This window comes from Myotis lucifugus, unplaced genomic scaffold (genome assembly GCF_000147115.1).
Source record: "Myotis lucifugus unplaced genomic scaffold, Myoluc2.0 scaffold_139, whole genome shotgun sequence".
NCBI classification, from domain to species: Eukaryota; Metazoa; Chordata; class Mammalia; order Chiroptera; family Vespertilionidae; genus Myotis; species Myotis lucifugus.
This window is the reverse complement of record NW_005871187.1, coordinates 2096107-2114640: the sequence shown is the minus strand read 5'-3', so window position 1 is coordinate 2114640 and position 18534 is coordinate 2096107. Positions and strand designations below refer to the sequence as shown.

The 18534-nt window shown below is 38.8% G+C and overlaps 1 protein-coding gene across 1 annotated transcript in view; it reads left to right on the top strand.

Moving 5' to 3' along the window:
- The first annotated feature begins 2797 nt into the window (after positions 1–2797).
- Positions 2798–18534, top strand: part of TRPC6 (transient receptor potential cation channel subfamily C member 6) — a 44736-nt gene continuing 28999 nt past the window's right edge. The window contains exons 1-3 of the mRNA XM_023758843.1: positions 2798–2898; positions 8092–8866; positions 16870–17055. Of these exons, the coding sequence (XP_023614611.1) occupies positions 2798–2898; positions 8092–8866; positions 16870–17055 (1062 nt within the window). The remainder of the gene's footprint in view (positions 2899–8091; positions 8867–16869; positions 17056–18534) is intronic.

Genomic DNA, 18534 nt, shown 5'->3' with positions numbered 1-18534 from the left:
AGAACAGTGCTAGCAAGGTGGGAACACTAAATATGCTGAAAGTTACACACACACACACAAACACACACACACACACACACAAACACACACACACACACTAGCAAGCATGTCAAATTTGCATGTGGCCCGCCGGCTGAAAGTTTGACATGCTTGCACAAGTGCCTTTTTAGCCATATTGATGTACAGAGCAAGGAAAAACAACAACAAAAAAGGGAGGATCAATCGGTTGTTTGGGCACATGGTACAAATGCAAGAGATGGCATCGGGGAAAGAGAAGCTATTTAATAGCTACTTAGCTTTCATTTTGCTTATTAAGCAGAACATCTTAAAACTGGAAAGCATTGAACAATTATGATTTGAAATCCATAATAGGTGAGAGATGGAATTACTTTAAGTTGAATTTCACAAATCACCAATTTCATCGTAACCATGTAAAGGAACTATTCCCCCTTCCCTGCCTCACACATCCACTGATTAGCTAAGAAATCTGAGGCTCAGAGAGATCACACAATTTGTAGGTGGCAGAGCCAGGATTCCTAATAAAGCGCGTTTTCCTTCTAAGCTATGCTCCTCCCAATATTTCCCATGGCTCCCCAGAGTTGCCTCAAGTCCAGATCCCTCAGGACTCAGTTCTCAGCAGCCCTAGATTTATCCTTAATTTTTCTGAGCTTGGGACCTTGAATTATGTAGCTCCTAAAGCTTGAGAACAAAACTCCCAGAGCCAAAGACCCAATACATGAGTTCTGAAGCTTGACTCTCCTAAATAGGCATCTTTAGCTATTTGAGAGTTACCTAAACTTTCACTTTTCAGACCTACGGTGTAAGTCCTAACTGCTGAACTGAGGACAGCAATGGAGGCCAGACTCCAGCTCTAACCCTGAGCCCGCAACCTCCAATTAAACTGAGCCAAGAATCAGAAATCCCCTGGAGGAGGGAATTCCAGCTCTAATGGACATCTTTCTGCTTTCTCTGGACTATTGACTTATACAAGTGTGGTTCTCTCTGCCTGGAGGGCTTCTTCCATTCTTTCCCCTCTGCTAACTTCTCTCTCATTCTTGGAATAAGAGGCATCTCTTCAGAAGGCTTTCCCTGACCCATAGACTGAGTTGAAAGTATTTGTTATTCAGTTACATAGGTCATCACACCTTTCCTTTGATAACATTTATTGCCCTGTAATCTTTTGCTTACGTCTCTCTTTTCTGCCATACGTAAGTGTCTTTTTTCTGGTGTATCTCTCATGTGTCTAGCACGAACTGTAAATATTTGAACTAATAACTGAAAGAATAAATACATGAATGAATGAATGAATGAATGAACTGTTAAGATTCTGGTGTGGAGCTGAGATTTGATAGTGGTATCTAAAGCCATACTTATCAGCAAAGGAAGGCATTTCACAAATTTTATTCCTGAATAAACTGAACAATGCGCTGCATTGTCCAACCTCCTCTTTCTCTACACTTGAACTCCCTTAAACATGTGGGCTCATATAGACTTAAATCTGCTCTGTGAACAGTGGAGCTAGCCCTGTGGTAGAGGTTGAGAGTACGTTGCAGAGCTATTATTTAAGTTAATTTCCTTAGCACCATTGTCTCCAACAGTCAGCAGCTTGGGCTTGTGCTGTATGCACAATTTTAGTAATTCTGAATGTTTCTATGCCATCACACCCTCCTTCTCACCCTCAGAATCAGAGTTGTTCATTCTCATCTGAGCATCAACCTACAATGCAGATGGATGAATCTTAAAGGCTCGTTTTTAAAGATAATGGACTGCCTGAAATTGAATGTGGGTGTCTTTCCTGACAGCTTATAGAAGGGAGAAATAAGCTCAGAAAGATGAGAACCGATGGTGCATCAGTGACTTACAATAAGACAATTGCACACTTACCATTTTCTTTGTGCAAATGTCTTCATCAGTGATTTCTGAAGGAGTTAATCATGGCAGTCAAGTTCACTTATAGAGTGTGTGCTGGGTGTTGTTTTCTTGGCTTCCTGGTCCACTCTCCACCATCTGCAGACTGCCCTCTGCCTCCGGCATAGCGGTCCTGTGTGGCCACAGACGTTTGGTTCGGTACAGAGCATGTGGAATAGCAGAGAGCAGGAGAGTGTGGTCAGGGTACCAGTTCCCCTGGATCTCTCCTTGAGGGTCGGCTGTTACCCGCTATTAAATGTCAGACACTCTATCAAGCAGCCCTTGCCTTACAATCACCCTTTTTAACTTCTGGTAATGGCTCCCATCTTATGCCCCTTTGGGTGTAGCTTACACTGGCCTAGACCTGGGTATTGCAGGCCACCATGTTGAGTTTCCCTAACTCCTGCCCACACATTCCCAGAATCTCTTCAGTAAACCCCTCAGATGACTCAGGTTAAGTTTCCTATCTTTTTCCTGCCTGGACTCTGTCTTACACAGAAGTTGTTTGTGGAATGGGAAAATATGCGTTATGACAGCTGCTGATAATAGAAGCAAAGAGTTTAAACCTTTTTATTTGATAAGATAATTGGGGTATATTTTGCTTGTATTACACATAAACTTTTTAATATTCCCAAGAGTACTCTATTAAAATAGATCAAAATAAAAGCATGCACCCAGAAATCTGCTAAAGAAGAAAGATGTGACACATGAAATAAACCACAACCGCCGTCTGAAAAGAAACAGTGATGTTTTGGACTTAGTTGTTTTACAAAAAGTCACGTTTCTGTAACTGTTCCATGATTTACTCTTGTTTTTATTCTCTGGCACAGTTAGGTTTCTAACTTATACACAAATTGGTGGTAAAAATTGACAAGTGAAAACACGCAATATGCACAAGACATTTTTCAGTCATACTCTTGCTGGCTCCCAACTGAAAGTGACCAACAGTTCAGGCTACTTTGCTTACGAAGTAGTAGGCAGTGGTGTGATGTGTGATTGATCAAATGGGAAGTTAGTATTTGATGAAATGAGAGGGGTCCATGGGGAAAATCAGAGCTGCTTGAATTAAAATAATTTCTATCAAAACCTATCTGGAGGTTAAAGGGGTTTAGTGATGCGTTGTGAAGATGGGTAGTTATGCTCTATATGCAATATCAAAGGTAGGCAGAGAGAGCAGAAGAGATGAGAGAATATTAGTCCTGCTTTCAAGGACAAGAAATTCTCCAGTTCCGGATTAAAAACTAATCGCAAGGATGTCATTAAAAAAAGATGCCTTTCAACTTCTTTCGTTCTCTGAAGAGCTTGCTGCTTATTTGAAATGAATATAAAATACTATGTATACACGGGGGAACGCTGTGGTTCAGCCTTTACGTTTTGTTGCTTTTTTTGTTTGTAGGGTTGTACATCGTAGTGATTTGATGTCGGCTTCATAGGGAACAAACAGGCTTTGAACTTTATTCCTTTGACAAGAGGAATTCGTGCATCTGACAGTTATGTTCAAAGTGCTTGCAATGTTCCTTTCTGCTGAGCACTGGGGATCCAGCGGTGAACGAGGCAAAGCAGTCACTGCTCTCAGGAGGCGAAGGAAAACCACTTTAATTGGTTAGTACTCCTTCCACCCTGAGGAAAGGAGATGGGTATGTGACCAGAGATTCAGTAGGCAGTAATAACAGTCTCATTTTTATAAAATTAGAATGAAACTTTTTATCGTTCATCCCCCTAAAAGTAGTCTACAAAATTACTAGTTGTGTTGATTGTTAATTTCTAAATATCCCAGTCCAATGTTTTCCCATGGGGAAGTGTGTAGGTAATAAGATGCATATTCTGGGGTTTCCTTTATATTCACTTTCCAAGGCTGAATTTAAAATCTACTCTTCTGGCTCTTCCATGCTACCTGGAATAGTTACGTATCGTTTACATCCCTAACACTTCTGCTTTAGTGGAATTGTACTCTAATTCAAATATTTCAAGTATCCTTGAAGCAAAGAATGAAAGTTAAGCTAGATGCTTCCTATAGTGCTTAGTCTGTAGGCGTTCCATCTGGTGAAAGTGCATCAGATTTGAACAGGAAGTACAGGAAATTACTGCACATGCTCTGGACTCAAGCACACAGTCCATTCGACTCAGAGGCTAATTTGTGTTGCTGGCGTTTTCAATAGAGATGGATTATTCCATCTCTCACTGTCCAGGGCAACAGACACTATTTCACCAGCAGAGAGATTCAGGACAATGAGGTATGCAAAAACTGTTGATTTTCATGATCGAATCAATATTTGAGTACCACGGGGGCAGCTGCTAGTTACGCTGTGTTCTAGAACTGGTATTTACATGTATATTGTGTGTGATTAAACAGATTTTAAAAAATACAGAATGAAAATGTAGAAAACTGTGCTGAATATGGCTAAATGGATGAAGAAACGTTCTTAATAAATGTTTTCCTTAAATACTGGTAGAAGACTTAGCAAAAGTGTGCCCTTTAGCTGGAATGAAACTATCTCTTTTGTTGATATAGTGCTCTAGGCTGTTTCTTTTTCTAGCAGATATTTTTCTAGGTTACATATGCAATTAATGAGGAATTCTATACTATATAGCCTTTAAAAATCCATTCTCAGACAGGTGCTATCACCTAGCACCTCTAGGTTTGCTTTTCTTTTGCTTTTATGTCCAAAAATCAGGGATTAAGCAACAACATTTGTGACAAAATAATATACATAGAGCCTTTTGCTCTTCTTAGGGAGGACACAGAGGCAGCAGAGCATGCATTTTATTCAGTCAACATGCAAGCAGCTTTCCCGTTCTCTCAGGACCCAGGCAAGGAGTATTGCCTACCTTGTGCCAGTGGTCATCCTCCTAACGCAATCGTACATGCCTCCACAAACATTCTACATCTGGCTCTTCTGTTGACAGAGTGTTAAAGAGATAGTGATAATCTGGGTCTTTTTAAAAACATCATGATGTCACTTCATATGCTTAATATTTGTGGTCCCAATGAAAGAGATAGGAGATGCTTTAAAATCGAAGATAACGCTTTGTGTGGAAATGTCTTTGCTGTTCCTTTGGAAGGATGGAAGTTATAGGTGTGAAACCCATGACTTTAGAACAAAAGAGGAAATAGCTTTAAGATTAGTGGTTTGCTAAAAATAGAACTTGTCCTTATTCAAATCAATAGGCATTTAAATCATAAATAATTACTTTAAGATTTTAGAGTTAAAGACAACTCAGGCATACATTCCACCTTAGTGTAAATTTAGAGGTGTTATAGGGACAAATAAAACTTTGGAAACCAGATTAAAAATTGAGATATGAGTAAGGCTACTGATTGTATTTGTTCTTTCTATAAAAAGACAAAAACCATTCACATCAATTACCATTACAGTTCTTACTTTTTTGTGGGTCTTCTAATTGAATAACAGCTGAAAAATGGAAAAGTCAGTCTCTTCTTGTTCATATAAATGCACATTCCCTTAGCCATGAAAAACAATGAAATCCCAATTTAAGCATTTTCCAAATTATAATTTCAATTAACCCTGGAAATAATCCTGTAACATAGGCTAGAATAATTATTTCTCCCATTTTTAGGAAGAAAGAGAGCAAAGAGGCTTGGTTCTTGGTATTTGGTACTTGGTACTAATTTGTGTCAATTTTATATCTTTTTTTTTTTTTTAGTTACACTAGAACTTTTCTTGAAAGTTCTAATTTCAGTACTTTCATCTCACTTTTAGAAATCTCACAATCCTTGCTCTTTTTCCCATTATTTTTAATAGTTTTTTTCCCTAAAGCATTATCTATGTTCAGCAGACACCTCTCCTCCCCCTAATTATTGAACTTCCTCTTATATACACCAGAAATTATAAAATGTAGTACATATAGAAGACAAGAGGGGAAATGAAAGGCTAAAGAGGTTATTAGAAGCCAGAAAAATGTCAGAGAGAAAGGAAGAGAGCTCAGAATTTCAGAAGGAAGATGATGGATGGTTGTTCTTTGGTGACCACATCCATCTGTTAACTCAGAAATAATGCTGCTGTTCTAGAAACTCACCTCCAAGGACTACCTTCTGCTAAAATCAACATTAGAGTTGGCTAATTCTGAGGGAAAATTTTACTGTCTTTGTAAAAACATTAGAATTAATCATTATTTTTTAAATGGAAAAGAATATTTAAAAATCACTAGCTATTTGAGGAAAAACTCTAATGCAAAATATAAAGAACAAACAGTAAAGAGCAACTTAGGAGTAAATTCTCTGAAGTTTTCTGATCTGTGTAGTCTTTATCACAATATCTCTAAAATTAGGGCAAGATAGTATGTTCTTGAAGGCAGAAAAGGTGTTATAAAAAGAAACATTTGAAGAACAAAAAGATGCTTTTGAAAATTAAAACCTTAAGAGCAAAAATATTTTTCAAAAAAAATATGTAGCATACAATCAAATAAGTATCCCAGAGTATAATGCAAAACAATAAACAATTGGAAAATAGGAAAGAAAAGATAAGAAAGTTAAAAAGTAAATCCAGAATGTCCAACATCCAAAAAGAAGTTCCAGAAACGATACTCAAAGGAGAAAACAAAATTTTCAGAAAATAAATAGAAAATGTTTCTCAGAAAGAACACATTTTTCCATTAAAAGATTTACTGAATGCCCAGAACTATGGAGAAAAAGAGATTCCCTCCAATAAAGATCATGTAATTTCAGGTGGACACAAAGAGAATATCCAGAATCATATTTCTCAATAGCAACTATAAAAACTAGAATCTAATGGAGAAAGACTTTCCGAACCCAATGAGAATCTTTGGGGTGATACAAGATTCAAAGACAACATGATTCATTAAATATTTACAACAACCAGTTCAGACTGGAAGATCAGAAGGCTACAGAAGAGATTCCTCAAAAAGCTAAAACTAAAATATATATATGTATTAATATATATATGTATATATGGAGCTCGTTAAGGAGCTCGTTAACTCAAATTACTCTATCAATATCAACTCAATGCAAAAAATCAGCAGAGAGACAGTTGGTATCTCAAAAAACTCGTTAGTTGGGACACTTGTAAGTCAAGGCCCCACTGTAGTTATCTAACAATTACCTATAAATAGTTATCTAGTGATAGTGATAAGGCTTGTACTCTTCTAGCAAAAAAAAGGCCTTAAGACATAAAATTATGACTCAATAAGAAAAAAACATCCCCACTGTAGAATTTTCATCAGAGGAGGAATCACAGACTGAAGATCCACATTGAAGGCTGACCACTTCTTTGAAAACTGTCCCCATCATAGAAGAATTCCTTCCCACCTTGATCACAGTTGTCTCAAATTTCCAATAATGTGATAACAATACCTGGTAGAGTCCAAGCATGAGTGGTCCCTGTCAATGAAATCCATGCCATAGCATGTACTTGGTCCCTCTCCTGGAGAAAACTCTTCAGCTGAACCTGACCCTGTCTCACCTTCCCAAACACACTGTCACCTGACTCCTACTCATCCTCCTAATTTTTGCAACTCACTTTCTCCTATAAGCCTAGTTAGATGACCCTGCTATTTAGGTTTATCATGAAAATTAAACAGCTGATAACAAGGTATTGTGCTAATTGCCCATTTCCCGTTAGAATACAAGAGTTATAAGGGCAGAAATGTTTCCCCTTTTTTTCCACATTGGTTTTTCTGGGCCTTATACAATGTCTGGCCCTAGCATAGGAGGGACTCAGTAAGTACATGTTGATTTGAATGGACTTGCTATTTTTCTAATTTTTAAAAATATTTTCATACTCTATATCACAATGGTGACTGCTTATATGTCTTTTTATGCCTATACCATCTGTGATTGAAAAACGTGTATTAATATCTATGTGAATGGCACAGAGAGAATATGGGAATCGCCAGTCTTCACCCCAGATTGGAATGTTAAAATATGCAAAGTGCTTGGCTTTCTTAAAGGAGAAGTTCTTGGAGTCCATGAACAGATAAATGCATGTGGGGAAGCACAGAAACCTGTGTCAGAGTAATCATTCATCCGTCACTCGGGGTCTGTTGGTCAGCCCTGGAAAATGCATCTTGATTTTATACTATAGTTGTTCCAGAGACAATGAGACAACATCTAATATACTTGAGGATTGCATTAGATGGCAAGTCATTTGGCACACTAAATTGCTCTTAATATGATTTGTTCACATTTTTTCTACTTTATTACAGCCGAGGCACCGACAACAGACTGGCCCACCGGCGGCAGACAATTCTCCGTGAGAAGGGGAGAAGGTTAGCTAACCGAGGACCAGCATACATGTTTAGTGATCGCTCAACAAGCCTATCTGCGGAGGAGGAACGCTTTTTAGATGCAGCTGAGTATGGCAACATCCCAGTGGTGAGAAAGATGTTGGAAGAATGCCTCACACTCAACGTGAACTGCGTGGATTACATGGGCCAGAACGCCCTGCAGTTGGCAGTGGCCAACGAGCACCTGGAAATTACAGAACTTCTCCTCAAGAAAGAAAACCTGTCTCGTGTCGGGGACGCCTTGCTTCTAGCTATCAGCAAAGGTTATGTTCGGATCGTGGAAGCCATTCTCAGCCATCCAGCTTTTGCTGAAGGAAAGAGGTTAGCAACCAGCCCCAGCCAGTCTGAGCTCCAGCAAGATGACTTTTATGCCTACGATGAGGATGGGACCCGCTTCTCCCATGACGTGACTCCAGTCATTCTGGCCGCCCACTGCCAGGAATATGAAATCGTGCACACCCTCCTGCGGAAGGGTGCTCGGATCGAACGGCCTCACGATTATTTCTGCAAGTGCAGCGAATGCAACCAGAAACAGAAACATGACTCCTTTAGCCACTCCAGATCTAGGATTAACGCCTACAAAGGCCTGGCAAGCCCAGCTTACCTGTCTTTGTCTAGCGAAGATCCGGTCATGACAGCTTTAGAGCTTAGCAATGAGCTGGCAGTGCTGGCCAACATCGAGAAAGAGTTCAAGGTGGGTCTTTAACAATAAGGACTTCACTCTCCACAGGTCACAGTCAAGGTACATTTACAAGCTTCCACTGTGTGCTCAGCACTGTGCTAGTTACTGTGGACAGTAGGCAATTTTACATTTTTTTTCAACAAGCTCTTTGTTATAATTATACGTAGTAAAAGTTGTGACGGCAAGCATTTAGAGATATTCTGATATACAGTAGACGTTTTACAGTTATTATGTCTAATCTTTACCACAACCTTGAGAAGCATTGCTTCCTTTTTAGATCGATAAATGGAGGTATAGAAAGGTTAATAAGTAAGGCCCAAGATCCACAACTGGTAAATGACAGCTGGATCAGAATCCAGCTGTGCTGTACTCTGAAACCTAGGTTCCTTCTCCTATAAAACACTGTTTCTGTGTTCAGAGCATGGTGATCAGTGCTGCTGAGGTCGGAAAGATGAACCAGCTGCAGGAGGTCACAGTTTGACTTGAGAGACATAGGCTCTGGGCATTAAAAATATTCTGGAAAGAATTAATTTCACATCTATTATTTGTGCATTTGAACAAAACTGCATACATTAAACACCATTGTTTAATATAACAAATATATACAAAATTTGAAAAGTAAATTTTGAATATATGGCACAACTCTTACTGGAAATGAATTTTTAGTGGGATTAATTGTGTTCACACTTTTGTTATATATTTAATGAAATTAAAAGGTATATCCTGCTAAGAATATCATGGTGAGGCAGCTAGCATGTTACTTTAGTTTTTGTTAATAAGATATATAAATTATTAAAGATTTTATAAAATAAAATTTAAAAAGCATTGACTATAGGTAGAATAAATATTTCTTGATATGATTCAATAACTGCCTTTCTAAATTACACATAGTGGATCGGAAAGAAATCACATAAAAGTTTTATCCATATGTGTTAGCCTATGTCCTAGGAAACTTCTGAGTTCTGGAATCCATCCAAAGTCACGTTAAAAAGAATCATCTTCACTAATTGTTCTCTACCTTGGCCATTTGAGATGCCTTTTATTCTAGCTAATGATACACTCCTAAAGATGAGTGTTAATGCTAGTTTAGAAGAATCACACTTACATTTAAGTACACGAACAATTTATTTTTATATTCAGTATTCCCTACTGAATGAAGCCTTCTCTGCCATCGTCTCATTAGACACTCATTCAGTGTGTTTTTTGACAGTTGTTGGAGAATGAAGGGACAAATATATTAAACAAAAGTTATCATTGTTCCTGTCACCACACAGTATCATGCTTCTAAATTCAGAACATCCTAACATGAACCAGCACGTTGTGTTTCTATGACTAAGCATTAAGTTCAACAGAGATGTGTATTAATTAGGACAGGGAAATTCAAGGACCCTTCAGGGTCGATGGGACCTGGATTAATCATTAAAGGGGGATTCCTTATTGCTGGCTACATGGGTGGGTAAGAGTGGAGAATTCTTTTGTAAAAGGGAAAAATATATATATTTTAAGGAATCAGTTTGAGGAAAATTGAGGATCTGGAAATTGATTCTCTTAAAGCTATCAATGTTCTATGGTCCCTGGAAAGTCTTTGCAGTTTGAAGGCAACTAATCTATTTTGTGAGTCAGAGTATATGATCTTTCACAAAGATTTTTGTAAGCTCTAACATATAACTTCCTAAGCTTCTCCCAGACTCTCCCCTCCACAGTAGCCTGAAGTGCAAGCATGTCAAACTCAAAGGCTAACATGGGCCAAATAAACAAGGTTTAAGTTTCTGTGGGCCACAAAAAAACAAAAGCTTCAATTTTCATAGAAATGTAGGTTTATTTCGATAGAGACATGCTGAATACAAAAGGCTGAAATAAATGAGTAATCATTAACATAAAATAATAGAACATTTTAATAAAAATTAATATTTTTTTCTTGAACATTAACTTACCAGACACTGAATAAGCCCTCAAATTAATAAGCATAATGCAAATAAATCTATTTTTCTTGTTCTCTGAAAGCAAAATATTTCCTGTTGTGCACACCAAACAAGTCAGTCCAAGACTAATGACGTGCCAATCGGCTGCTAAAATATTCGCTGCTAGTATTAGTGGAGAGAAATGATGTGCCTGCGTGTAAGGCGTGTAAGGGAAATGAATGCAACACGATTATAGTAATCAGTCATTAGTGAATGTTGTAGTTCGTTATTTTTTTATTTTTATTTTTTTAATATATTTTATTGATTTTTTACAGAGAGGAAGGGAGAGGGATAGAGAGTTAGAAACATCGATGAGAGAGAAACATCAATCAGCTGCCTCCTGCACACCCCCCAATGGGGATGTGCCCGCAACCAAGGCACATGCCCTTGACCGGAATCAAACCTGGGACCCTTCAGTCCTCAGGCTGACGCTCTATCCACTGAGCCAAACCGGTTAGGGCTGTAGTTCGTGATTAATAAGTATGTATAACAGGATATTGTAAAAAGTTACGAAATTTTTATTAAAACGTTTCTTACATACTGTTATATTGGCTGGGCCACAAAAATATTCATTGTGGTCTGCATGTGATCCACGGGCCAGGAGTTTGACATGCTTGCTATAGTCCATTAATAAAAGAGGCCAGAGGAGTTGCTATTGAGTTTCATGGGCAATTTTAATCTTGCACTTTGAATCTCTTAAACTGAACAAATTGCATTTATTACCCATATCACCAGGTCTGTAGCTGGCTCCATGCAGAGGTGCAACCACAGAAATCTAACAATTAGATGAAGCCACAGGAATAAAAGAAAATTAATAGGCCTGAGGGACTACATGTCTTTAAAGAGAATGGCGAGAAATGAAATTCAAAAGTTTTTTACCCATTCAAATTCAACTTTCATATTAAATTTTTAACAATAAATTTTTGCTTTGGCCACATGAGATCTCAGCCACCTTAAACTTGGGCTAAGTCTAAATTTTGCAGCAAATACAAAATCAATAATAATAACAAAAAAAAGAAATACCCACAACTTACCTTTTTGATAACAAAGAGAACATGACTCCTGGCTTCTCTCCTTGACTCAAGACTAAGCTCAGATAAGGTAGAATAATCTCACAGACAAGGAAATCAATACCAGGGATGGTTTTGTCAGCAAGTTCATTCTCCTAAATTCCTAATTTTCTTTTAGCATCTCAATATGTACCTATGACTTATGTCTTCAAACCCTTTTTGAACTTATTGATACGTTAGGTCAGTGGTCGGCAAATTGCGGCTCGCGAGCCACATGCGGCTCTTTGGCCCCTTGAGTGTGGCTCTTCCACAAAATACCACGTGCGGGCGCGCACGTACAGTGCGATTGAAACTTCGTGGCCCATGCGCAGAAGTCGGTATTTTGTGGAAGAGCCACACTCAAGGGGCCAAAGAGCCGCATGTGGCTCGTGAGCCGCAGTTTGCCGACCACTGGCTTAGGTCATTTGTGGTAACAGACAATGTGACCCTATTATCACCTCTTTTTTAAAAAAATATATTTTATTGATTTTTTACAGAGAGGAAGGGAGAGGGATAGAGAGTTAGAAACATCGATGAGAGAGAAGCATCAATCAGCTGCCTCCTGCACACCCCCTACTGGGGATGTGCCTGCAACCAAGGAGACCCTTCAGTCTCTAGCCCGATGCTCTATCCACTGAGCCAAACCAGCTAGGGCAATTATCACCTCTTTATGCTCCAGGGATTGTCACCTTCCCTGTCATTCTGGATAAGTAGCTTTCTGGAGCTTTTGCAGATCCTTCATGTCCCCCCAGGGATCTGTGCCCACTCATGCACACGGCCCTCCAGCTGCCTCTGCTGTTGACTTTGAGAACTGGGAAGGTAGAGAAACTCCTGCTTCGTCTGTTTTTAAACTGTTGCTATGTTCTGGTGTGCAGATGTTTAAAATGTCTGGCATTGTTTGAAAGAGAAATATCCTCTAAGAAACTGACTGGGCTGAAAAGTAGTTTTTGTTAGCAGAAAGGCAGTGTAACTGTTATCAGACCTTAGCTGGGTGACAAAGGGTGTCACTAAAGTACTCAGTAGCCTACAATGCAGAATCACAGCATCAGAAGCACAGGGCTGGGATCCAGGCCAAAGAGAAAGGAGGCAAAATACCTTTTTTGAGTTTTATGAGTTATTCTAAGTGATGTACACTATAACTTTATGATATAGCAGCCATTGAGTTCTCCATAATTAGGAGAAATTCACAGAGGGCCAGAAAATAAAGTAACCTTTCTAAGATTACATAGCTATTAAGCAGTAGAGCAAGAATAAAAACCCAGGTATGTTTTGTACCCAGCCATGTTCCTTTCTTTACATCACTCAACAAAATTTTGGATTACCTCCTGTGTGCCACAAGCTGCACTAGGATGTGGGGACTCAAACATGAGTAAGATCTATAATAGTCATTGCTGTGAAGGATGTTTGAACCTACTTGAGAGAGGAAGATACATCCTATATAATAAAAGCCTAATATACTAAGTGTCTGGTCGACCAGTAGGCTGTTCAACCAATCAAAATGTAATATGCTAATGATATGCTAAGGCTGCTCAACTGCTCGCTATGATGTGCACTGACCACCAGGGGGCAGACGGTTGACTGGTAGGTTAGTTTGCTGCTGGGGTCCGGCCGATCAGGACTGAGTGAGATGGGCCAGACACGCCTTGGAGCCTTCCTGCGGTCCCTCCTCGGCTGGCCCCAGCCCTGATAGTGCACTGGTGGGGTCCCTTGGCCTGGCCTGTGCTCTCTCGCAGTCCAGGACCCTTCGGGGGATGTGAGAGAGCTGGTTTCAGCGTGATCCTGCAGGCCAGGCTGAGGGACTCCACTGGTGCACGAATTTGTGCACCGGGCCTCTAGTAATCCTAATAATTACCAGGAAGTTGGCATTCATATTTGGAATAACCTTCCTAGCAACCCTGAAAGTGGGTACTCGTATTATCCTCATTTTACACTTGAGAATTTTGAGGCTTTAAGGGATTAAGTCATTTGCCCAAAGCCATGCAGCTAGTTTCAAAGTGGTTGCTATTAGTTTCAAACCCAGGTCTGCCCTTCTTCAAAGCCTGGACAGTTCATCAGTGAGAATTAAGGCATGCCCTTCCCCTGTTAATGTCTATCAACAAACTTCAATCTTTATACAAAAAGGAGAGCCAGACATTAAAATTACAGACCTTAACATCTCTTCTACTGTGAAATATGCAACTAAGATGACCCTTTGAAAAGATAATTTTACCAGGGACATTTTTATGTCTTCTAATCTCTTAAACTCAGCTCTGTTAGCCCATTATCAGTCATCTTTTTTCAACTCAAAGGTTAATAGGCGAGCACACACTTCTGATTCATAGTGTGCGGTGCGGGTATGTGACCCAAAGACCTGACCCAGAATTAAATCAACCAGCCAGCTTCCCTTTTCTTTTCAAGGAACCAAATTCCCCGCTGCATCTGCTAATGAACTGCTGCCAGCATTTCCTTCTGAGTGAGCTTTCACGTCAATTTGCGAGACCTTAAAATATGAAAACATTTGTAAATGGATCCCCAAGGTGAAAGAAAGAGCATAGATTTCTAAAAACAGAGTCTTATTTTTTATTTTTTAAAAATGGAGTTTTGTTCCCCCCCTTGAGAATATGTGTTGAGAATCAGCAGCAAGTTGGAAACAAGTTGTGAAACAGCGCAAAGCTCCTGCACTTTACTTTTTGTCCATGTGGATTCTCTCAAAAGCGTCACCCACAGGCGATGGGTCATACTCTCTTTTTATTTCTATTTATTTTATTCTATTGATTTTACAGAGAGGATGGGAGAGGGGTAGAGAGTTAGAAACTTTGATGAGAGAGAGAAACATCAATCAGCTTCCTCCTGCACACCTCCTACTGGGGACCGAGCCTGCAACTGAGGTACATGCCCCTGACCAGAATTGAACCCAGGATCCTTCAGTCCTCAGGCCAACGCTCTATCCACTGAGTCAAACCAGCTAGGGCTCGAACTCTTTTTTTAAATGTCTAATTTCACCATGAGCCTTCTTAGGGTTTTACAGAAGCCCGACTTTGACGACTACACCTTTGCCTTTGAATGACTATGGCTACACCCACACTGAGCTCTGCATAGAGGAAAGGTTAGGTGCATTAGATTTTGTCAGAGCTCCATGGGCTCTTAACAAATGTCAGGAAATGGCCTGTTTTCAGATCTGTCCTTTGATGATATAAAATAAAATAATTTTATTTTATGGGATGCTTTGCTACATGCTCATCACCATGTGATGAACTTTGCGTGTGTGATCTCTTTAACACTTACTTAATTTCACTAAACCTCAGTTTTCTCATCAGTAAAATGAGATCAATGAGAGCACTTGCCTCATAGAGTGGTTTTAAGATCATGTGGCTGAAAATCAGAAGACCTGGGATATGATTAAAGGGATATTTATCTCTGAAAGTCCAAGTTTCTAATTAGAGTCTAGTGAATGAATATGTACATCTGCATGTCCACATGTCAGTGTCTGGCCCCACGACCCTAACTGACTATTCCTTGGAAAGGCTAAAGCTGTTTCCTTGTACCTCTGTTTATACTACCTAACCAGATACCTTTTTAGAACTGGTTGAAACCATTCTCAGCTAAGAGATAATTTGTTTTATCCATTTGCTTTTATATAAACTGTCTGCACCTGCAGTTAGCGATGTGTAGCCTGTTTATAAGTCACTAAACTGAAAGGTCCCTTGGAACGGTTTGCAGAGAGGAGCCCTAGTAGGTGTTTCCCACATTCCCAGTATCGGCTCTTTTCCTATAGACTTCCCCAAAATATCCCTTATTGACTGATGCCCAGAGGCAGTCATATTTTCCAACGTATTTCTCTCTTGATCTTTCCAAGGGATCCTTTCATTCCAAAGCATATTGGTGGCTTCAGGATGGGGGAGACAGCTACCTTTGAATCTGCAGAGCTGGCTTTAAGGGGGACACTGCCACGGAAACTGTGTAAACTCAAGGGACCTTAGTTTTTTCATGTGCAAAATGGGAGTAGTGTTTGCCCTGCCTGTCTCCCAGTTCTTCAAGATGAAAGTAGAAAGCAATATACAAAGAAGAGATAAAGTAACATAATTCCTAAAGGCAAAGAATTGGGGGCCAAACAGCATTCGGTTGTAAGCCTGATTTTGACACTTAGTGGCTGCAGGGTAGTTGGACACATTATTTAACATAACAGAGGAAGAGACTGTGAAGATTAAATGCGATAATATAATCCTCTCACAGTGCAACAAGCTCTAGCTAGTAGGTTTCTTGATTAACGTTGGGCTATAAATGGTCTTATTTCAATATAATAGAAGAGAGAGGAAGGAAATATTAGAAAAGACCCGAATGAACATGTGAATTCATGCTGTATATGTTTGACAGGCATTTTGGTGTTTAAATAAGATCTGCATTCTCTAAATCTTGCCAGCATAATACTAGGGCATCAGTGATAAATGACAATGAAAGCATTCTCATTAAACTTTCTTTTCCCCAATTTGTAGACTTTATGTTAGACTTGCCTTCTGACCCTGTGTTTGGCACATAAAGTTCCTCAATAACTATTTATTAAATATGTAAGTGACATGTGTTTGCTTTTCTCCGGAATCGCTCCCGAGTCCTGTTCCTCAAGTGAAACAACACAGTTTACAAAGTCTTCCAAAGACCTGTCAAGTGTCTGTTATGTGCCTCGCTGATGAAGTTATGAACATAAGAGATATGATGTATGCCAAGTAGTGGGAAAAGTTGCTTATTTTTTATTTCTCCTGAATCAGCCGGTGTTTTTGATAACTTTGATTACGCTTTAGACACATTTCCTTTTTTGGGATCTGAAGAAAATCTTTATGGTGCTAAGATATTTCAGAGATCACTCAGCAGAACAGCAACGAAGCAGTGTTAAAAGAACAGTAAACTGAAAACAGTTTTCTCTTTTTTTTCTCCACAAGCCAAGTGACTGATAGATTCCACTGAATATCATAGCAAAAGGTGCTACTTCTACATTATTGTTTTCTGCTGTTGTTTGTTTTGTCTTTCCTAGAATGACTACAAAAAACTGTCGATGCAGTGCAAAGATTTTGTTGTTGGACTCCTTGATCTGTGCAGAAACACCGAAGAAGTAGAGGCCATTCTGAACGGGGATGTTGAAATACACCACAGTGGCAGAGACCACAGTCGCCCAAATCTCAGCCGTTTAAAACTTGCCATTAAATATGAAGTAAAAAAAGTAAGGTCGGGCATGAAGCCTATTTACATTATTTCCGTTTGTATTGGTGCTAAACAAGGACGAAGGGTTGGTTGGCATCGTTCAACTGAGCTGGGTTTTGGCAGATTCTCTAATGAATCCTGAGAGTCTGTTTATGAGACACCTAACCTACCCTGAACGACAGTCTTTTAAAAGTCTAGGCTTCCTTATGGGTGATTCCACTTTCCTGTACTTCACTAATGACATAACCACGACTTTCGTGTGCCTAGATCACAAGGCATCATTATTTAACCCAACTCCAGTTCTTGTTTGTTGTTATATTCCCCTTCCTTTTTGAGTACATTTGAATCTCCTCCAACTGTATCTTTATTTGTGGAATATGTTCTCTCCCTGTTTTTATGTGGTTTACCCCTCCCCCCAAAATTCTTGACTGCTTTCTTAGGTTATGTGGCATATCTCTTAAAAAAAGTTTTTAAAGCTAAGTTGCATAATAAGTGTAATACATGCTTATGGTAAGTTTTCAAATAGCATAGATGTATCCCCTTTCTAGTTTCCCAATTCGTATAGAAAGTAGTGAATCAACATTTAATTTCTCTCCACAAATCTATATCTTAGACATCTCCACATATCAGTAAATAAACATCTACTTTACCATTTCAAAGGTTGCATTGTTATATCATTCTGTTCATGTAATCAGTTTATTATTTAAAGGTGTTTATTATTTTCCTTAGGCTGGTTATTGTTCTTCTAGGATGCCACAGAAAACATACTTGTTTATGTAGCTTGCTTACATGCATGAGTCTTTTTCATGAACAAAATTCCCAGGTGTGTAATTATGGCAAATTTTTATTTTTTAATTGCAAAACATTTGTTAAGTTTCCCTTCAGAAAAATGCACCGTTGACACGGGCCAACAGCATATGACAGGGCTTATTTCTTCCTCTCATATTGGTTATTATTAAACGTTACCATTCTGAGAAGATAAACATCATATCTTGTTTTATCTTTGAGGCTAACCATCCTTAGGAATCAATCATAGTTCCTCTAAATAACCTGTCCTTTATGTAACATTTTATATTCTTTACCGATTTTTTATTTAAGGTTGTTGCTTTTTGTATATTAATAATGTTGCCCTCTGTTCTATGCAGAGATCATTTTTAAAAATAAATATGTGAAGTAAATTCATAGACACAGATAACAGTATGGTGGCTACCAGAAGGAAGGGGTGGGGAGTGGGTGAAGAGGATCAAGGAGGGCAAATGCAGTATACACATGATGTATTAGAGAATATACATCTGAAACTTATACAATGTTATTAACTAATGCTACCCCAATAAATTTAATTTACTAAATTTAATGTGAGAATTAAAAAATCTAAAAAATAAGCTTTTTTTAATTGAAAGAGTTTATGACACAGAAATAGAATAGGCAGTCCATAAACTGACCTGTTTATGTAAATGAGAATTTAGTATAAAATAAGTTTAGTGTTTTAGGCCAATAT